Below are 23,996 nucleotides of genomic sequence, written 5' to 3' on the forward strand. Positions count from 1 at the left end.
CGCAGAGCAAGAAAGTCATGCTTTTTCAGTAAGACCTCTTCTCTTATGTGAAGGTTACACTGTGGTGATTTTACATTCTCCGGGCTCCTTCCAGATGCCACTGAGGGAGTCAAATAATCTAGCAACCCAGAAGCAGGCGCAGAAAGTTCCAACAGTAATGTGAAAATGATTTGACAATTTGTCATAGAATTATACAGCACAGAAAATGGCTCTTTTGGCCCACCTCATGAATGTCCACTGTGATGCCTATCAACGTGAATCCCATTTGCCTAAATTAGGTCTATAATCCTCTATACCTTTCCCATCTAAGTATTTGTGCAAGTATCATTTGAACAATGTAATTGTATCTGCCTCTACCACTTCCTCTGGCAAGTTTTTCCAAATAACTATCACCATCTGTGGGGAAAAGCTACCCAGAAGATCTTCTTTAAATATCATCTATGTAACCATAAACCTGTGGCCTCTAGTTCTAGATTCACCTTTTTGGGAAGAAGACTGACTATTTATCATATCAGTGAATGAGGCAGCATCTGTAGAGGGGAATGGGCAGAAAGAGGAGAAAATCTGCAGATGCTGGAGATCTAAGCAATACACACAAAATTCTGGAGGAACTCAACAGGCTAGGCAGTATCTATGGAAAAGAGAAAACAGTCAATGTTTTGGTCCAAGATCCTTCATCAGGACTGGAAAAAAAAAAGATGAGAAGTTAGGGTAAGAAGATGGGAGGAGGGGAGGAAGAAGTACAATATGGTAGGTGATAGGTTAAACCAGGAGAGGGGGAGGAGTGAAGTAAAGAGCTGGGAAGTTAATAGGGGAAAGAGATAAGGGGCTGGAGAAGGGGGAATCTGATAGGAGAGGTTAGAAGACCATGGAAGAAAGGGAAAAGGGAGGAGAACTAGAGGGAAGGAATGGGCAGGTAAGGAGATAAGGAATAGTGAAGATGGGGGTGAAATTATGGGAAGTTCAAGAAGACATTGTGTGTTAATACTATCAAGTGAAAAGTAAATATGGACGTAGGAAATGGGTAGTCAACATTTCAGGTGAGACTTTATCTAGATTAGGTTTCAGCATCTGCAGACTCTTATAAACTGTGGCTTTGGTTCTCAGAATTTTATAAGCCTATATAAGTGTAGTTCACCACATCCTGGAGACTGAGGGAAGAGCAGTGCCTCCAATCACCTTTATCTAAGGGTCTGTGGGAGGAGCCACAGGAACAGTCAGCAGGGGGCATGTCCAGACAGGTATATGTAGTTCACCACAATAAGGTCTCCCATCAGCATCCTACATTCCAGTATGAATAAACCCTGCCTATCTAATTTATCCTTAAAATTACCTCCTTCCCAGGTGAATTTGTTCTGTACCTTATTGCTACTACATCCTTCCCGAAATATGGTAACCAAAAATATATATAGTGCAGTCCACTCAATGTTTGGTGTGTGTGAAATATGATGCACCATATTTAATCTTCACACTATAGTACATACACACAATGTCCTAGAAATAAAATGGAGCTTCAGCATTTATTTTTATGCACCCCCCTTTAACTTGGGCAGTGTCACCACAATATCTGACTTACAGTTGAGAATGTTATACACCAAAATGTAACTAATGTGAAATAATAGAGTCATTGTCACAACTTTCCAAGTGAAGCTAGGAGGGTGGAGAAAGGCCATCAGTTGTAACTTTACTTAGAGTAAAAATCTAGAAGTACAAATACTTAAACAATTCAAATTGTCGAAATTAGTACCAGTTATGGAACAAAAGTTAATCTCATGTTAGTTCCTCTCTATTAAGTTAACAAGAGCTGGAAGCCATTTATTTTAAAAATAAAGAGAGAAATTTGATGAATTCAAAATGATAACAATACCAATGTCATATGTGTTTATATATCTATCAAATTGAAAACCTGCAGTTTGAGACAGAAAAGTCTCCTATTAATTTTGCACATTAAAAATCCCAATAAATAATAATCCCCAGTGTACTAGACATAACAAATCCTTTTTATGCTGGCAATGAAAAGTTGTAGCAAATCAGCCACTATTCGTTTAAGTTCTATTCAAACTAAATATACTGAGATTTATTTAATAGATTTGAACTTTTTACGGGAAGTATTGCTTAAATTAACAGTTTCTGTGACTTGTTTTTAATTCAGTCTGTTTCTTACTAAGTTATACCAACTTTATTTGTTTATTTATTGTTTGGAATCTATTTATCAATGCCAAGATCAAAATTTATTACAGAATTTATTACGTAATTGTCCTTGTACTAGATTTTCTTCTGGTAATTTAATGCACCATTTTTCTGATTACTCCTGTATGTGCAATTAATGGGCAGCTCTTTTATCTCAAATTATTGAGTTTTCAATTCGAAAGGGACAAAAACAATAGTTAATATTGGTGATTATGTATGTGAATACCTTGAATCATCAGTAAAAATCAAAGAAGAATGCTTGAACTTTCTTCCAGCTCAACTAATTTTGTTTATTTTCCGTTTGCACTTGTTATTGCTGGAATAATTGTTAATAATGTAGCTGTAGTAATATTCATAAGCAGATGACTTTATTGTCACAGTATCAACGCTGAGGTGTTAAACATAACTCTTGATATTAGAGTAGGTTAATCAATTGGGAAAGATCTCAGCCTTACATTTGAACTTCAAAATTGTTTTTATTCTAAATATTCTACCTCCAAACCATGATTATTTTGCTAAATTGTGATGTATAATATTATCTGGACTTGCAATTCCTCTTACAAATCCAACCATCCATTTTGAAATGCAACAATGTTTTAAACAAACATCTTTAAAAATAAAAGCAGATCATGAGACCTGTGAAATAAAGTATTCATATATATAGGTCAATCTGTGACAAGGGAAGCTTGTCAATAAATAATTCTGCCAACTTCTCTCTAAATCATACCTACCCTACTCCTCCAAAACTTGATAGTACTTCAAAAATAAAGAATTTACCACTTTGAAAGGTTTGATATTCTGCTGATCATTATTACTTACTGTATCATGTGTCACATTAATAAAACTTGTATAGCTGTTGTCCTGTTATCTGAATTTGTTGATTATAAAGAATACTATTAGGAAACATAATGGCTAAATACAGCTCTTTGAGCTACCTTGTGTTCTTAAAGGTCTGGGTACTTAAATTTGGCGCCAGTCTTCTTTCAGTGTGGAAGATTGCATTTGACATGGAATTTAGTTTCACAGATTGTCTTTCCAACACATTTGTCTTATGCAGAATTAAAGATGACAGTAGAAATTTAAATGTATACCTAGAACCATTCATGATTCTTCTACATCTCGTGGATATTTCTTTCAGAATCAGAATCAGATTTATTATCACTGCCTTATCTGATATGTAGTTTATTTTTGGCAACTGTACAGTTCAGACATAAAATTACAATACAAAATAAATAAATAGTGCAAAAGCTTGAATAATGTAGTAGTGTTCATAGATTCATGCACCATTGATGATAGAGGAGAAGAAGCTTTTCCTAAATTGTTGAATGCGTTGTCTTCTGACTCTTGTACCTCCTTCCTGATGGTGGTCGTGAGAAAATGGCAGGTCCTGGATGATGAAGGTCTTAGGATGGATGCTGCATTCTTCAATTCTTGAATCCATCAAAATCCTATTGAATTAGAACTGCTGGTGTAATTGCATCAGTGTGTTGGGTCCAGGATAGATCCTTGGAGATGTTAATGCCCAGGAACTTGAAGCTGCTCACCCTTTCCATTGCTAACCCCTCAGTGAGAACTGCTGGCTTGTTCTCTTACCTTCCCTTTCCTGAAGTGCTTCTTTAGTCTAGCTGACTTTGAATGCAAATTTGCTATTGTGACACCACTCAAGTAACTGATCTCTCTCACTCCTATATGCCTCCTCTTTGCCATCTACAATTTTACCAACTAACACAGGTGTCATCTACAAATTTGTAGATAGTGTCTGAGCACTGCTTCGCCACATGGTCATGAGTGTAGAGAGAACTGAGTAGTGGACTATGCATTAATTAAATAATGAGGGGAGCATAGTTCAAAGAATAATGCCAACCTCCAACAAAAATACAGCAAAATTCATATATTCATCTATATTTATTGACAAAATAGTTCACATAAGATTGAAATGAGAAAATCTGCAGATGCTGGAAATCCAAACACAGGCAATATCTATGTAAAAGTCGACGTTTCAGGCTGAGGTCCTTCTGCAGGACCACCTTCTCAGCTGTTTAATCTTCTCCATAGATGCTGCCTGACCTGCTGAGTTCCTCACGCATTTTGTGTGTGTTGCTTTGGATTTCCAGCATCTGCAGACTTTCTCATGTTTGCGACCAATGACTCATTTGATCTTTAATTTGTCAAGTCAGTCACCCTTATACTTTCTAACTACATAATCACAGTTATGTATTCCATGCAATTATTGACTCACTAAGTGCATCCATCACCTCTGCAACAGCTGGTAGATCAAACCTTAAAGAGCCCGGAAGTTAAGGCAGTGATCTGACAAGCAGTCATGAATATGAAGAATATATGGCAGAGAAGCAGCAGGATTTATGGTTTCAAGAGAATGAACAGAACTCTTAAAATACAAGCTATATTGTATTGAAATATAAGGCAACACACACACACACACACACACACACACAATGTTGGAGTCACTCAGCAAGCTAGGCAGCATCTGTGGAAAAAGTGCAGTTGACATTTTGGGCTGAGACCCTTCAGCAGGACTCTTGTTTCTATTGAAGTACAACTAGGAGTTTGTTAATTTTAGTTCTGTCAAGTTTACTACAGATTTCTCAATGCAGAGAACTTCAGAGGTACCTTGTATCTCAATGTTGCTTTAATTATTGAGCTTTTGTGTTTTCATGTATTTACCAGACATACTATAAGTCTCTGTAAACCTATTTGTCATCCTAACATGATTATTTGTATTTTCCAGAATTGATAGTGATACTATTTACCTAACTTTAACATGCTCACTGGATGTTGAACCTTTGGTTAATTCATATGGAGATTCAGTTAAAATTAGACTTAAAATTTGATGATCGAGTCCAATTAACATTTATCTGTCTAAATATTTCCTTGAAAGTATGTCTTTATTTGAAAGGTATTTTTTTTTTAATATTTCTTTGAAAGAACGTCTTGTTGTTTTGTAAAGGCGACATCAATTTGGTGTAATTATTGTTGACGTCAGGTGGATAAAAAGGTGTAATCAAGGAATTTAGTATAAAGGTAATCACAATATATTTTATACATCACAGATGTCACAGCAAAAGTACTCTGTGTCTAAGCTATAAAAGAATTATGTTTTAAAAATGATAATGACTTATGCATTTTTCACTACCAGTCATTGATCCTCAAAGTCACCCATATAGTCAATCATCCCTTTAACTTGTATAGTTACTGTTTAAACAAACCAGGCTGAATACCTCCTTGAGCACCATCCTTATTACAACACCAGGTTATCACTTCAACCATCTTTTTAATGAGTCATGCATCATGCTATAGTGTACACATGACCATGAATGTTAACACTATTATAGATAGCAATCCACATTAGCATCCTCTCATGCTTGAGGCATACACGGATAAAGATACCAATTAATGCACTGAGAACAAGATGGAAAGGAGAGTTGACCAAGATACTGAAAAGTAATGAAATAATGAATAAATTTTACATTGTAAAGAAAAACATTCATCAAGGAAGATAAGCATAAACATCTGTATCTAATAAAGTGGCCATCGAGTGTAGGTTCATAATCTTCAACTGTGATAGCTAATCCACTTCAGGGTTTGATGTATTGTGCATTCAGAGATCCTCTTCTGCACACCACTGTTTTAGTAAGTGGTTACTTAAGTCACTGGCAGCTTGGACCAGTCTGGCCATTCTCCTCTGTCCTCTGTCATTAACAAGGTATCTTCACCCACAGAACTGCCATTCACTGGTTGATTTTTTTTGTTCTTTGCACCATCCCCTGTAAACTCTAGAGATTGTCGTGTGTAAAAATCCTGCAAGATCAAGAGTTTCAGAGAAAAAAACCCCACCCCATCTGGTGCTAACAATCATTCCATGGTCAAAGTCACTTAGGTCACATTTCTTCCTAATTCTGATGTTTGGTCTGAACAACTACTGAACCTCTTGACCAGGTCTGCATGCTTTTATGCATTGAGCTGCTGCCACATGATTGGCTGATTAGATATCTGCATTAACAAACAGGTGCACCTAATAATGTGGCCACCATGTGCAGGAATTCCATTGCTTCTGATCATCAAAGTTCTGAATCAGGTAGAAAGATGAACAATCTGAATAAAGTCAATGGCGATCAAGTGAATTCATTCACTGAGAAGTAGAAGAAAAATCTGAGCAATAGATAATGGATGTTCTTTTCTTTCTTTTTGAATATTTTTACTTAGTTCTTACAAAAGAAGAATACAGAGTACAGGAGGATGTGTATAATATATATATCATTACAATATATGTGAATCACACTTATAGTTTCATTACCCCATAATCATGTAAATTAAATTGAATTGTAATATTGAAAAGTGAAACTTTATTACTATACAAAAAAAATCTAAACCCACTACCAAGAAAAGCTGTTTGGTAAAGAACGGTTTGGATGAAAGGGAAAAACACATTACAGGAAAGATAAAAATTATTTTTGGTTGAAGATCTAAAATTTTAAATGATTGCTTGCTGGAGGTTCAGATGGAAGAAGATATAAACTATTGAAAAAATTAAAAATAATTTGCAAATAAATAATTATTCCAGAGCTTCCAATATCCTATACTCTAGATCACTCCTAGAAGAACTGTGATAAACTGGAAATGTAGGTAGAGACTTTATACTTAGCTAAGTACTTCCCAGGAATTTCTGGCTTTAGTTTCTAACATCCTGATGGAAGTAGACTGATGCAAATTAGGAATTTTCACCACATTTAGGATGTTATTGGAGGTTGTGTGCTAGTTTTATAATTGTACAAAATAGTTGATGAAGTGTGTGTTGCATTTTGCCCTTATGTCTCTGGACACAGTAGTACTACTACAGTGCTGATGCTTGGCTGAGCACAATAATGTGTTAAGTATTGATTATTTGTAGAACAGCCCTTTTGTTCAAGAATTTTCTTAAATCTTAATGTTGGATCTGTGGAAAACTTTATTAAGTTGATTTTCATTAAAACATCTCTATACAATGTCAATTAATCACACAATGCTACATAATCTTTCATTCATAGGCAGTCAATCAGGATCCACTTTAGTGGCTTCTGATGTGACTAATGAAATAGCATCTTCCAAGGGCAAGAATGTGAGTAGTTTGTGAAGTAGTCCACCTCTTCTGCTGCTTGCCAGAGCCGCTATATGCTCCCTCTCTGCTACCTCAGGGTTCTCCATACCAAACCAAATGCAGATGAGCTAGGGGCTAGAGATTCCCTAGAGTTTATGGTAGTGAGCATAGAATTTTTCCCACTGTCTAGCTTGTAATTTATTTGCATGACAGAGCTGTGGAAATATTGTGTTTGTTTTAGGACTCTGACAATGGGAACACTACCACTATAAGCAGATCCTCTATAATGGGAATCCTGGCCTAGGAGAGGGCATTTATATTGGTTTGCTTATCCCTCCAGTGAATTTGCAGATAAGATTGGTAATATTTTTGCTATGCCTTGAGATATTTGCTGAAGGTATCCATCTCGCAAAAGTATATAAAAGGCAGAAATCAGGTACAATTCATAAAATGGAAGAAATTGCTTGTGAATGGTTGGAAGTGAGTTTTCTGAATCTTATGTTCAGTTGGCAGACAAATTGTAAGACCAAAAAAAAGTATAATTCTTTTTCCCCCAATCACTGCTCACAAAATCGAGCACTATTCTGGAAGCATACATGAAATAGTATTGTTGAGTTTGAACTCATCATACTGCTCAATGACTGTGATTTGTTTCTGTTTTGGCTAAAGAATGCATTGTGAGTTTGTCAACTTTACTGTAAATTAATATTTTTATTTTACTTCCAGCAAAAAATGAACATAAGGCGGAAGAAGCACATCTTGAAGAGTCACAGAAAAGGTAACTTGACTTACATTGTTGCCTATTTCATTTTATATAAATCTTTTTTTTTAACATCGGGAACCTTAAAATCATCTAATATTTCATGAGAAAAAAATTATTTAATTTTCCTGACTATTTTTGTTTATAATGCACTTTTTAAGTGAGTTAGGAGGAGAAACTGATATAAAACAGTCCAAACATTTCTGCATTGTTATTTATATCCTCCTGGTTGATTTGTATCTTATATGCAATAAAAATAATACTGCAGTTTTCTCACATACATTCAGGTGTAACCTTGACTACAGTTAACCAAGATGCACATGCATGCCAGCACACATTCATACGTACATTGCAGTAATAAATCAGTAAAAACTTGAGAAACAGGAGGGAATATAGATAGGGCCAGTAGGATAATATGCTGCTGGAAAGTAATGAAAGAGCAGATGCTAGAAATTTGAAATATGAAAATAACGGAAATGCTCAGTAAGAGTCCTTCAATCCTGACTGTTCTTAAGTTTGCAATGTCACTGGAGAACATCTCATTATCTTGCGGACGGCATTTGCAACTCTTTTTTAGGTGTATGGCTGGTTAGTTGGGTTTTTGCCATTTTCCAGGAGGTTTAGCCACTATCCCACTGGAGATATCAGAGGGTTGACTTCGTTGACTGGATATGCAGTGATTTCCTGTTCTGTTTGATTTTGCTTATACTCTATTTGGTGAGAATATACTTTAAAGCATGAGGAAAGCTATATTTTTCAGGCCTGACAACCAGAATTTTAATGGATTGGAAAACATGTTTCAATTCATTCTATATCAGTATACAATTTAGATATGCAAGAAGATTATCTAGAGGTATGAAATATTTAACATTGCCTGCAACTAAATAGCAGCAGAAATGCATTCAATATTAGATTATGGAAAGCAGTTATGTTCTTGATACTCATTAAAAATAGGTATTAGTTCCCATGTATATAGACTGATGTGTTTGGTGGTTTTAGCTTTGCATCAGTTTCAAGTCCTAGCTCTATTCCCCACACAATTTTTTAAAAACAGCATTTGTTTGATATTTTTACATATTTTGTTTTTTTTCTGCAATGAGACACGTTTTAACAAATTATTCTTACTGTCTACAGAATACTTTGAAACTAAAATTGCCAAAATTTATTCTCAATACTTTATAGATTCATATTGAACTTAAAGATTTACAAATTCATACAGTAGCTTTCAAGATATTTTAGTACTTTAATTGCTGTTATACAGTAGATGGACTTTCTGTAGAAGTGATTTTGCCTTCAATATGTCAAGAAATAATATGTTAAATCCAGTCCCAAAGTTAATGATATGATCCATATTATTTTAATTATACCTGAAGGACTGAATCAGTCAGATATAACAGATTCACACAGGAATAAAAGAAAGGAAAAAAAAGATATAAGGCCATAAGACATAGGAGAAAAATTAGACCACGCATCCCATCAAGTCTGCTCTGCCATTGTTGATATATTTTCCCACTCAGCCTCATTTATTTTTATTTCCTCTCTCTCTCCCCCCTCTCTCCCTCCCACCTCACCCCACCCCCATCTCTCTTTATATATTATATAGAGAGAGAGATCATGGAGCCTCTCCTTTTCCAGAGTCCTACAAATTATTTTCTCTTCTTCTTATCCATTTCTCTTTTGAAGGCAATGATAAACTTCGTTTTCACTTCCCTTAAAGGCAATGAAGTTTGGATCCTACTCTTGAATACAAGCAGTTTTTCCTTCAAATACACATAAGTTGTCCTTTACTTTAAATTTCTGTCTCTGGATGCTTGAACATTCGCTATAGCATCAATATTTCTCTATTTACAGTCACTATCACAGCCAGCCATGATGTTTTACAATTCTCTCAGATATCTTCTCAACCTCCTTCTCTCCTAAGTGACATGACCCCAGTTTTTCCTGTCTAGCCTTTTAACTGAAATCCCTCAAACCTACACCTATTGAAGTAACTGTTTTCTGCACTCTCTCCAAGACTCACATTCTTCCAAAAGAGTGGCAACCAGAATGTTTTGCACTGGTTCAATGTAACTTCACTGTCTTTGGATTCCAAGCTTCGGTTTATGAACACAGGAATCCCATATGCTTCACTGGCTATTCTCTCCTCTTTCAAAGATATATACACATGTATACTGTTGCTGTTTCTGCATCTCTTCTGCAGGTGTGCCACATTTTCTCTGCTGTTTCCTTCACTATCTCATATTAAATTTGATTTCCCTTTTGTCTGCCCTGGCTATGTATTTATGCAATCTGTGCAATCCTCACTATTTGCCATATTTCCAAGATTTGCATCATCTGCAAATTTGGAGTTTTTAACCTGCACTTTTTACCCTGCACACACATTCCAAATGGTGATCCCTATTCTAATATGGTTATTAGCACCACATCTACCCTGCATCCAAGGACAATTGGAAGAGTTATGGCAGGATCTCTGAAATCACCTACCACTCAAGAAACATTGAGTGCATTTCATCTCATCCTGGTGATACCTTTACTTTAAGCATGGTCAATATTCATTGTATGTACCTCCTCATCACTTTTCACCACATACATTATTTCAATAGCCTTTTTTAACCCAGATTTTGAAAACATCCTCTCATTATCATTTTGCTAAGCACCGCTACAAATTCCTGCATTGGCATTCCAGCTGTACTTTTTGCTTCTAAGTATTGCTCCTCTTTATCCCTAATTGGTGACATCCCTCTTCTTCCCACCTACTTAACACTTGTGGCAATGGAAAATGTCCTGATTCCCTTTTTATGGTGACTGTTGTTCTCTTCATATATTCTCTCTTTGCTTGTCTTGTTTTCCTTTTCATTTCCTCTCTCAACTTTTTACATACAAGCCTAGTTTTCAATTGAATTATTCACTAAACAGACACTTAAATTTTCACTTTCATCATTTTCCCCATCTCCTTTGCTACCAAAAAAGCACTGGGTTTGTAGCCTTACTTTCCTCCTTATGAGAACATATTTAGCTTTTACCTGTAATATCTGCTCATTAAATGGACTTGTTACAGTTTTAACTATTGATATTTGATTCTGCTTTATCCTCACCATGTCCTTCTCATTCCATTGAAGTGAGCTTGCTCCTTTTTATTATTATTGAATTTCCCCATATCTCTCTCCAATATTAATCTGGACTTCTGATCTGAAAATGCAAACTTGCATAATGGCTTGGTATGAATTAACTGGGTATAATCATTCCAAGCTATTATGCCAATTTGCACTTACTTGAAGATTATTACAAATAATAAATAATCAGACCGATTTAGGTTGACTTTACATTACAATTAAATCAATTTGCATGAGCTAAACCTTATATAGCCTCTAATTCTGTAAAAAAAAATGAAGGAAGTTGCTACAAAACCAAAATTATAATATCCTTTAACTTACTTTATCGATAATAGTTGGCTCTATGATATGCAAGTTATTATCTTCCTTTTTGCCACTCTCCTTGATACAATCCTTGTATTGATAATTTGTCAATAATATGGTAGATATAATGGCATACAAAGTAGGATACTGAATTAATTAGCAGATAATCAGTTATCATCCCAATCAAAATCTCATGACAAACAATTGATTTTCTGGTTTTTCCCCCTTTTAGATTTAAATACTGAATAACAATTAACATGATTTACTTTAATTATTAAAATATTTTGTAATCTGCTGTCAAATCAGTGCCACTATTTAATTGATCACTTGTTTGCCCCAGTTGCTTCCTGTAGAATAGATTAAATGGGATTTTATGATGGGGGACTTGCTTTATCAAACCTTTATGTGTGAAGTTAATTCAAAAATGTGTGAATGTTATTTGGGCATCTGCCAATGTGTCCCTGTGGTCTGATGGAATCTCAAGTGGAATAAAAAATGTTGGCCCTAACAGTTCAGTCCTAGTGATGGAATCCAGAAGTAGAACTGGCTTGATTGAATTTCCACCTACAGCTGGGAGATGAATCCTATTCATGACAATGATTTATGGTTACCTGTCTCACATAGATATGTACTGAATAGCTTTGACAGTAAATTGAAGACAGAAGTACATTCTTGTTCATGACCTGACATTCAGGAAATAGACACAATTTGTACTTATCAAAGAATCATAGAATTTTATCACATGGAAGCAGGTCATTTGGCCTAAATTGTCCATGCCAGCCAGTGGGCACCTTATCGTAATTACTAATTACATTAAGTTTCTCAAAGGGTATATCAGCCCACATCAATAACTGAAGATAACAGTGACATAATGCACTGTGATTAAAAATAAAATAATAACACTACAGTCATAAGTAATATGCAGCATGTTATTCAGGAACACTGATTACTATTTTATTTAGGTGGTCCCTCCACTCTTGAAGATGACTTGCTTTTACTGTTAACTTATGAAGCCGTTGTGGGACAGATAAGGCAGGAAAGGCACCGGATAGACACCGGGTAGTTATGAGTTGGTGGGCTTCTTCGGTCATTTATGTCAGACTTCCATCTCCTGCAGACATATGGACTGTGGTTCTCAGTGTCATTCAAAATTACCTTCCTCCAATTTGAGTTCTTCTGGGCTAGAGATTCCTAGGAGTCAGCAGAGATAACTGCAATTTTCAAGAAGCCTTGAGAGCACTGTTAAATCTTTTTCTCTGTTTGCCTAATAATCTGTTGTGACAGATCTTGGAAGATCGTGTCCATTTCAGGAATCTAACATTAAACATGCAACTGATTCAGCCTGCCTAACCTGGTGACAGAATTGTAGGGGATACTGTACTTGCCCAGGAGACAACACTAATGCTAGTTCAATTACCTCACCTGAGCATTTGTATGGTTTTGGGCAGTTAAGTTTGGTGATCTCTCTGCAGTGCTTTGCAAGGCATGCTATAATGCAGGTGTCAGAAGCAGTGATTACTCCAGCCTGGTTGTCGGTGAATTTAGTGTCCATTTCGAATCCTTAATAATCAAACACGCTTTCCCACAGACATCCAAAAACAATTGATGGAGCACGAAAGATGAAGCTGAAGCTGAACTTCATCAGCATCATCATCATGGAATGCAGATTGGTGCCAGGAAAAGCTGTGTCATTGCCCAATACTTTTTTTCTTCCCTGATACAATGCTACCCGTCTATACAAGCTATACGTCTATACAAGCTAATCTGCTTAACCAGTGTCACCCTATTTCAGAACTTAGGTCACCAAAATTCAGTAATGAAGCTGTAATACAACACAACAGACAACACTTGCATTTTCCAGACAGCAACTCAATCACTGAAACAAATAAGAGGATATATCCAGCATTAGTAAAACAGTGATCCTCAACCAACCTACTGTAATTAGATGGATCATTTCCCATACTTCAGAATCCATCGCTCGGTAAAGACAGACCAATTAAGACTACTCCATCTCTCTGTGCTGCTTTCACTTTTTTACTTTTAAGTTAAGTGCATTTTTCTAGATATTGCTTAGAAATGCAGAATCCCAAATGAAGGTAAATGGAGAGTTTTGTCTGATTAAACATTTCTCTTAATCGTTTAGAATATCAGCATCAGAATCAAGTTTAATATTTCTGGCATATGTCATGAAATTTGTTGTGCGGGAGTATTACAATGCATAATAAAAACTGTAAATTACAGCAAGTACATAGATATATTTAAAAAGTTAATTTAAATAAGTAGTGCAAAAAGAGAAAAAAAAAGAAAAAATAGTGAGGTAGCGTTCATGGGTTCAATGTCCATTCAGAAATCTGATGGCAGAGGGGAAGAAGCCATTCCTGAACTGTTGAGTCTGTGCCTTCAGGCTTCTATACCTCCTCCCTAATGGTAGCAATGAGAAGAGGGCATGACCTGGGTGATGGGGGATCCTTAATGATGGATGCCTCCTATTTGAGGTATTTCTCTAAGACATCCTGGATGCTGGAGTGGCTAGTGCCCATGATAGAGCTGACTGAATTTACAACATACTGTGGGTTATTTTGATCCTGTGCAGTGGCCCTCCCATCCCAGATGGTGATATAGCCAGTTGTAATGTTCTCCATGGTACATCTGCAGAAATTTGCAAGTGTTTTTGGTGACATTTCAAATCGCCTCAAACTTTTAATCAAGTATAGCTGCTGTTATGTTTTCTTTGTAACTGCATCAATATGTTGGGCCCACAATAGATCCTCAGAGATCTTGACCCCCCCCAGGAACTTGCAACTGCTCACTCTTTCCACTCTGATCCCTCTTTGAGGATTGGTGGTGTTCCCTCACCTTACCCTTTCTGAAGTCCACAATCAATTACTTGGTCTTGCTGACATTGAATGCAAGCTTGTTGTTGCAACACCACTCAACTATCTGATATATCTCAGTCCTGTATGCCTTTTCGTCACCATCTGGCCAGAGCCATGGGTGTAAAGAGAGTTGAGCAGTGGGCTAAGCACGCATCCTTGAGGTGATCCAGTGTAGATTATCAGAGAAGTGGCGATGTTATATGTTAGATGTTATGAGTATTGTGGGGGATAAGTGACACCAGTCAATCATTCAACATCAGTGCATTCTTATTATTAAAACCTAAGTACAGTAGACAGAGGGGTGCCTGTATCACCTGTAACTCTGAGAACTGACTCTGTCTCAGAATGAGCTACTTCAATAGCAATATCAAAGGCTTGAGTGATTTCTATCAAACTGTGGTAGGATCAAACCTGCAGAGTATCATCAGGCGGAAGGTCATATAATAGGGCAGCAGATAAGGAAACCATTCAACCCATTTTGCATTTGTCTTCTATTTATTTAACTATTAATCTCTCTTCCTCTGAAACTGAAGGAAAATGGGACAAATCTGAGAATGACTCATTTTGAGGATTAGAAATTAATCAGGCAGTGAAGGGTAAGAAAGCCCTTGACCATCTGCTGCTGTACAACAATGTCATGGGCAATTGCCGTTCTGCACTTATCAGTTGGCATTAGCTTTGTCTTATCAATCTTTTCACCTACCACAGCCAGAACAAGGTTTTGCTTCTAGTAGGTTTCCTGGCTCTCTTTCCTAAGAAGCCTGCTGAATGGTTGACTAGACTCAGGATAAGTTCCCTGCTCTCCTCCACCAATTGAAATCACCTCCCACCAACCATTTCTTTATCCTGCACTATTCACTGAGGCAACGTAAAGGAGTAAGTTTTTCAATCTGCTCTCCGTTTGGGGTGTCTTGCTTCTAGTCTGTTGTGATGGCAGTCACACAGTTACGCAACTACATTTGCTAACAACAGCAGCAGTAAAGTCCTTTTTGTCGTGGGAATATCACCCAAACCTCATTCCACGACAGCTGATCCTCCCCCACTTCCAAAGAAAATGGATTAAGGTACATTGATCTCTGAGCAGCAACAGAAATCCTGTTTTGCCACAGTACCACCACAAAAGGAAATCAAAGCAGCCAAGCCGCTGAACCTCTTAGCAGGACATCTACAAATTGTCACCCTGTAACATTGACTGAAAGGGACTTTACAGAAATAACCATATTCCAACCCTTTCATGAGTTTTGTATACATTAAAGAGACTATTCAATAATAAACTGATTTGCAGCTGTAATTTAAAATTCCCATTTAAAGCAAGTTTACTTTTAGCATTTACAATTGCCTACAGTGACTGAACTAATGGGTGGACACTATAGGGAGAAAAGGTGATATACCTAAAGTAGAGAATATATCTAGCCATTAATTGCTCCAAAGATATTTCTGTTGTTCTTTTCATTGTACTTGCTTTCATCCAGGAGGTAAGATATATTGAGGAAGAAATTTGTCCTCAGTCAGTGGCACAAAACATAAAATTTAATTCTGGCTCTTGTTCAGAAAAATTCCAATCTGCTGAAAATATTCGTATCATTTATCAACTGCTACAGATTTTGCTGCAAGTGGACAAAATAGAAATTAGGAGTTGATGGAAACCATTGGGATCCATGGCAACGACATCTGTTGTAAATAACAGTGCTGGCTGCTAGAGAATGCCAACTCAGATCTGAGGATCTGGAGTCCAAGACTCGGACATAAAAACAGTAGAGGGCTTATACTATGAATGGTGGGACACTGGGAGTGTAATGGAATAGAAAGGCTTAGGGGTGCAAGTGCAGAGTTTGTTAAAAGTGGCATTACAGGTAGAGAGTGGTGAAAAAGGCACTTAGTATACTGGTCTTCATCAGTCAGGATATTGAGTATAAGAATTGCAGTTGCATAAGTTAGGCCGCACTTAGAGTACTGTGTACAGTTTTAGTCACCCTATTATAGGAATTCTGTGGTTAAACTGGAAAGAGTTCAGAAAAGATTTACAACAATGTTGCCAGGATTAGAGGCCTAAGTTATCAGGAGGTATTGGTCAGACTAGTTATTTGTTCCTTGGAACGTAGGAGAATGAGGGATGAACTTATTAGAATTATAAAGGGCATAGACAAGTGGATAAGGGTATACAAGGGGGTATAGATTTAGGGTAAGAGGGGAACAACTTAAAAGGGACCTGTTCATGTAGAAGTTGGTGAGTATATAGAATATAATAATATAGAATGAGGAGCCAGTAGAATCAGGTACTGTGGTATAATTTAAGAAGCACTTGGATAGGTGAAGGGGTGGGACTTAGAGGGATATAGGCTGAATGCAGGAAATTGGACAAGTTGAGTGTGTATTGTGTTGGGCCAAAATACCTATATTGATGCTGTATTGTTCTATGACTCTATTATGATAAATCAGGGAGAGGAAGGTTACCTGGATACTTTGCTCAAAGTGCAAAGATATAACATACGAGTGGGTTTTGATAGATAGGGAAATGACATGAAACGGTATGACAGTCAAACTTTGATGCACACTATTATTTACACATCATATATATCCCTCAAGGCAAAAAAATCTCAATTGGAAAATTTGTGCAGCTTTGGCCATCGAGAAGAGTTAAAAATATTATTAAATCAATGAGAAAGACAGGCAATGACAAAAACAAAGCAGTAAACAAATGTTACTCCACTCTTTAAGAAAGGAGGAAGGCAACAGAAAGGAAAGCATAGACCAGTTAGCCTGACCTCAATGGTTTGGAAGTTGCTGGAGTCAATTATTAAGGATGAGGTTATGGAGTATTTGGTGACACAGGACAAGATAGGGCAAAGTCAGCATGGTTTCCTTAGGGGAAACTCTTGCCCGATGAACCTGTTGGAATTCTTTGAGGAGATTACAAGTAGGATAGATAAAGCAGATGTAGTGAATGTTGTATATTTGGACTTTCAGAAGGCCTTTGAGAAGGTGCCACACATGAGGCTGCTTACCAAGTTAAGAGTCCATGGTATTACAGGAAAGTTACTGGCATGGTTAGAACTTTGGCTGATTGGTAGGAGATAGCAAGTGGGAATAAAGGGATCCTTTTCTGGTTGGCTGCCAATGACTAGTGGTGTTCCACTGGCATCGGTACTGGGATCAATAATTCAAATGATGGAGTAGATGGCTTTGTTGCCAGTTCTGCGGATGATACAAAGATTGGTGGAGGGGTAGGTCATGTTGAGGAAACAGGTGGGCTGCAGAAGGACTTAGACAGATTAGGAGAATGGCCAAGAAAGTGGCAAATGAAATACATTACCACATGAAGAAATAAATGTGCAGACTATTTTCTAAATGGGGAGAAAATCCAAAACTCTGAGATGCAATGGGTCTTGAGAGTCCTTGTGCAGAACACACTGAAAAGCTAGCTTACAGGTTGAGTTGCTGGTGAGGAAGGCAAATGCAATGTTAGCATTCATTTCAAGAGGTCTAGAACACAAGAGCAGGATGTGACGGTGAGGCTTTATAAGGCACTGGTGAGGTCTCATCTTGAGTATTGTGAACAGTTTTGGGCTCCTCATGTGCTGGCATTGGAGAGGGTTCAGAGGAGGTTCACAAGCATGATTCTGTGAATGAAAGGGTTATTATATGAGAATCATTTGATGGCTGTGGGTCTGTACTCACTGGAATTTAGAAGGAAACCTTTTGAATGTTGAATGTTAAAAGGCCTAGACAGAGTAGATGTGGAAAGGATGTTTCCCATGGTGGAAGAGTCTGAGACAAGAAAGGACAGCCACAGGATAGAGGGGTGTCCATTTAAAACAGAGATTCAGTGAAATTTCTTTAGCCAGAGGGTGATGAATTTGTGGAATTTATTACCCCTGGCAGCTGTGGAGGTCAGGCCATTTTGGTGTATTTAAAGCAGAGCTTGACAGGTTTTTGATTGGACACATCAAAGGTTATGCGAAGAAGGACAGAGAGTGGTGCTGAGGAGGGAAAAAAGTAGGATCAGGCATGATTGAGTGGTGGAGCAGACTCAATGGGCCTAATGGCCCAATTCGGCTCTTATAGGTCTTATAGTCTAATGCTCTAAACACAGGAATTGATAACATTTCAGATTTTAGCAAAATATTATCTAGAATTCAAATAGGAAAAGAAAATAGAATGCAATAGTAAGGTTGTGAGAAACATAAAAGAAGATTGTAAGAACTTCTAGTAACATAAAACAGGAACAAATTAGTAAAAGTTAATTTATGGTCTTTACAGGCTGACTTATTAGGGAATAGAGAAGTGACAGTGAAATTAAACAAAAACTTTGCATCTGTCTTCACAGATGAAGTCACAGAAAACTTTCCAGCAATAGTGGAGGACTACATATATGGAGCAAATGAATAGTTTGAGAAATTAACCTGTAAAAATCTAGCCTTTGAGAAGGCAATAGAATTGAAGGCTTCAAAGATCCCCAGAATCTGATCACCTGCATCTTGGTTTAAGAGAAGTTAAGTACATAATGGGTGTACTGATTATCATCTTACAAAATTCCATAGATTCTAGAATAGTTTTCACAGATTGGAATGTATGAAATTTAATCCCACTACTTAAGAGAGGAGGATGAGAGAAAATAGGGCAGAATAGACTAGTTAGGCTGGCCTCATAAGGAAAATGAGGGAATCTTTTTTAAGGAAGTTGTAATAGGGCACTTGCAAAATAAGATTAGGATTGGTCAGAGTCAACATAGATTTATGGCTGACAAAATCATCAGAGATTTTTGACTTTGATATTTGCAGGATGATGGTGTGGTGTACTTGGGACATTCAATGAAGTGCCATACAAGAAATTAATAAACAAAATTGAAGCAAATATCCTGGTGTGGACTGAGGATTGATTAAGAGACAAACAACAAAGTTGGGAAAAGGGGTCATTTTCCAGAAAAGAGGCTTTGACTGGTACAGTGAGGTAGGGATCTTTGCTGGAACCTCAACTGTTAACAACTATATATAAATGATTTTCATAAGACATTTAGTTGTAACATGTTCATATTTGTTAATGATACAAACTTGGGTGGCAACATGGGTTTTTGAGGAAGATGCAGAGAAGATTCAGGTGGGAGTTGCAGGAGGGTGGGGGATTATGACTATGACTGGCTATGACTGGTCAAGGACATGACATATGGAATATAATGTGGCATCATCCACTTTGATTGAAACGATAGATTATTTTTACAGAGTGATAAATTGAGAAGTATTGTTCAGCCAGACCCAGTCCTGATGCATGAATCACTGAAAGTTAGCATGCAAGATTGACAATTTGCTAGGAAGGCAAGTGCTGGGTCGGACTATGTTGCAAGAGGATTTGTGTTCAAAAGTAGAGACAGCCTGGTCCAATTATGGAGACTCCTAGTGAGACCTCATCTGGAATATTATGTATTGGTCTGATCTCCCTACATAAGGAAGGATATACTTTAGAGTAGAGAGAGTGCAGCGAAGATTCCCCAGACTTACCCCCAAGATGATGGTTTTGATGTACAAGGAGAGATGAAGCACACTAGGCCTCTCTTGTGTTTAGAAGATTGAGAGATGATCTCATTGATACGTAAAAGATTCTTAAGGGACTTGATAGGATGGATCGAGAGTTAATGCTTCTCCTAGCTGGTGTGCATAAAGTCAGAGATCACAATCTTAAAATATGAACAGATATGAGAAATGTCTTCATTTAGTGGGTGGTGAGCCTTTAGAATTCACCACCCAAGAGGTCTGTAGAAGCTCCATCGCTGAGTATATTCAATGACAGAGATTGAAAAAAAATTTAAATATTTTAAGCAAATCAATGATGTACTGTAGGTTTAGTGCAGAAGGTGATGCTGAAGTATAATCTTATTGACTGGTGGAATAGAAGTAAGGTCCCAAATGACCCACTACTACAAATTCTTATGTTCTTTTTATGTGCTAACTTTCAATATTAGCTGGAAAACTGCGATTGTCTCCAAATTACTAGGTATTGTGAAATTCTTGTACACTGCTTTTTCTTCTTGTAAACTGCTCTGTAGGTGAAAATAATGCTACTTCATTCACTCTACTTCAGTAATGTACCCTTCATATTATTTTTCTGGCATCTGCACCATAACATTTCCATGTAAAAAACACCCTAGGAACATTATTTAAATTTAACATTTGATATCATGTGAATTAAGTTCTTTAAAAAATGATCGGTTTGCTTTATGGTTTATGCCTTGTTCTTGCATTGTGCCTTCAAGTTCCAGAGTGTCCACGTGACATCAATTGAATTGTATTTTACTGCATTATATCCTTATAATAAAGTTGTCAGTGAGGTTACACAATCTTCATGGTAGTGAAGAGGATGTTATAGAGAGGATGATTTATGGGGTCTTGCTTATTAATGAGCCATAAACAATGTGTATGATATCAAAGCATGTGTCATAGTGAACAGCTACTGTATTCATTTATCACAAATTTGAATACAGCCTTTAAGTTGACCAAACATCCTTTGATCCTTTTGGTTACATGCACATAATTTCAGAACAAATATCCAGATCTAAATGATCTTTTTATCCAAACATGCACTTGCAATTTGTTATTTTTCAGTAGCTTCTAAATATATCAAAATTTTATGGGTCACTACACTTCTGCATTTATGATGTTCACCTCTATATGACATGCAGGTGTACTTTAGTTATACAGCCAAATGAACTTGGGGTTATTGAGAACATAAATTTCCATTGTGAGAATTTGAGTGTTATTAGTTTAAAGACATTTTTGTTGCTTTCATGTCATACATGAAAAATGTTAGGTCACATCTTGAAACAGCAAAGCTCAAATTTATTTCATCGCTGTGTTTCCATAAGATCAAAGTTCTTTTTTGCGTTGTTCTCTTCTAAGGAAACATTAAAGTAGCTAAAATATTGAAAGTGCGTTCCAATCTGTGAACAACTTAATAAAAGAAATTGCTAAGAAGCTCTAACAAGGAACAAAATTGAAATAGTATTAAAACAGGCCAAAAATAAAAGAAATAAAAGATTTGAAGCAAGTACAAATACAATTTCTAAGTGAGCTGAAGTAAAAATATTCCAGTGGCATGTAACCTAATGTGGAAATACTGAAATCAATAAAGGTTTATGTGCAAGAATTGTTGTGACCTCAGTATGATATTATAATTCTGAAAGGATTAATGATGTTAGTACATAGAGTTAACTTGAAGAATTCTTTCCCATTTTATTTATTTAATTTTATTCAAAATGCATTAAATGTAGACACCATTATCAGATTGGATTCTGGTTTCATTAAATATTGCTTTCTTCAATTCCAGTAACCTTTCCTTCACATTTAATATCTTAGGACTTCAACCCTTGTGGTGTTTTGACATTTTTCTTATTTATTTTAAGTGATAAAATATATGATATTTCTTAATGATAAATAATTTAAGATAAAATTTATTTATCAGAATCATTCATTGTAATATATTCCGGGGACAAATTTTAAAGAGATTTTGGTTACTTTAAAGCAACAGGCAATTAAAATAGTTAATTTATGGTTGATTTTGCAGACAGAATCAGATGGCACTCATGTGAGGACTTCTGAATGAAGAACTAATCATCAAAATTTGATAATAACTATTTAATAATAATAAACTGTAAATTTATATTTGGAGGGGAAAATCTGTCATCAATTCGCAATCTCCCTTAAATGAGATTTTAATCTGCATTTACTTTAAGGATCATGTAGTACTATAAAAAGAGAAAGAACAAGGGTATACTTTCTGATTTTGATCAATGCTTGTTTCATTAGTGTTTGTGGAAGTGTAAGTATAAGGACTACCACGTCTTCCTCTATTACAAATGGTACACTTCAGAAGTACTTAATTGGATGTAAAAATGCTTTGCAGTATACTGAGGTCATAAAAGGTGTACATAAATTCCATCCTTTCTTATTTTCAATATCACTAAGACAAGTTAAATGTTTCCGTTAATTTAGAACATAAGTTGGTCAGGCTGCCACTATTATTTGCATGTGGCGAATATCCAGAAGGCAAAGTGCTGTTTTCCAGTCAGCAACTTATTCAAAAAGGTGTTTTTGATTGAAAATTTCCATCAGGTCAATGCCATCAGTGCCAGAGTTCCTGCAGTGATGTAGGCAGAAGCTCAATCCACAGGGTAGTTGATTGCCTTTAGACTTTCATACCCAAACATCACTCATCTCTGTTCTTCTCTCACCCCATCACTTAAGCCTTCAACTATGTCCTTAACTTTATAAATGTTTCCAATGCTTTCCTGACTGACCTAATAAAATACACTCCACAAAAATTCAAGCATATATTTAGAACCCATTCAAATACACATTAATCTGTATTGTCTATTTACATAATTCCCACTGACTTTTGTGATTTCCTATTCCAGATCACCAATCCCAGACCTAAAAACTGCACTGCAGACTTTTGTCCTGGCTACTCCTATCTCAATTCCCAGGAAAGATGAGGGTCACAGCACATGGGATCACCACCAACTATAGGTTCCACTTCAAGTTACATACCACTCTGACTTGAAAATAGCTAGCTCATCCATCCTTGTCACTGAATCTAAGTCCTGGAATTCCCTGCCCAACAATACTGTGGGAGTACTTTCACCAGATGAACTTCAAAAGTTCAGGAAGGTAGCTCGCAGGAGTTATACACAGGCAATAACGACTTTGCAGGCCCATCCATTGTGCAAACCAGCCTCCCCTCTTGTCTACATTTTCTGCTGCATCTGGAAAATAACAGCAAGGATCAAGGACCACTTCCTCCCTGGTTTTACATCTACCCTGCTGTCATTGGACTCTTGAGTGGACCTCACATATGCTAAAAGATGAACTCTTGATTTCCTAATCTATCTTGTAGTGGTCCTTGTGGTGTTTTTCCTCTACCCACACTGCTACTTTTCTGCACTATAACACAAGATTTTACATTCTGTTTTCCTTTTTACTTTCTTGATGTACATGTATAATGATCTGTCTAGATAGCATACAAATGAAAGCTTTTCTCTGACACAAGAGATACTGCAGATACTGGAAACCTAGAGTAACACACAAAATGCTGGAGAAACACAGCAGGTCAGGTAACACCTATAGAAATCAATAAAAAGTTGACGTTTTAGGTCAAGACCCTTCCTCAAGACTGAAAGGATGGGAAAAGCTTTTCCCTATATTTCAGTCCCTGTGACAATAATAAACCAATATCAAGAAGTAAACTACTGCATATTTGATTAATAATTTCTATTATCATATCAATGCATTGCAATTGATGTTGTACCTGACAGACTCACTGATGCACAATCAATAACTCTCTCTGAGACGTGAAAGGCGAGATATCAGCTTTTATTGACTGGAAGAAGGAACAAGCAGCAGTTGACCACCATACTACATCCTGGAGACTGAGGGCCAGGCTCAGGCCTCAATCGCCTTTATACCGGGATCTGTGGGAGGAGCCACAGTCAGTGGGAGGGGCCACAGGGGCAGTCAGCAGGGGGCGTGTCCAGACAGGTATATGTAGTTCACCACACTCACCTAACTCTGGACTAAGCATTTCCCTCCTCCCTGTATTTCACCTGAATGCCAGGGCCTTTCGTCACCGTGGCTGGATGTCAACAGTCTTTTCCATAAATCTTCTCATCTTCC

The 23,996-nt window shown here is 36.8% G+C and overlaps 1 protein-coding gene across 2 annotated transcripts in view; it reads left to right on the top strand.

The window, feature by feature from the left end:
* The window catches only part of fmn1 (formin 1), a 279,413-nt gene that overhangs the window by 199,466 nt on the left and 55,951 nt on the right, over positions 1-23,996 (top strand). For both annotated transcript variants that reach the window (XM_059955635.1, XM_059955642.1), the window contains one exon: positions 8,012-8,063. In XM_059955635.1, the coding sequence (XP_059811618.1) occupies positions 8,012-8,063 (52 nt within the window). The remainder of the gene's footprint in view (positions 1-8,011; positions 8,064-23,996) is intronic.

The sequence above is a fragment of the Hypanus sabinus genome, chromosome 2 (assembly GCF_030144855.1).
Source record: "Hypanus sabinus isolate sHypSab1 chromosome 2, sHypSab1.hap1, whole genome shotgun sequence".
NCBI lineage: Eukaryota > Metazoa > Chordata > Chondrichthyes > Myliobatiformes > Dasyatidae > Hypanus > Hypanus sabinus.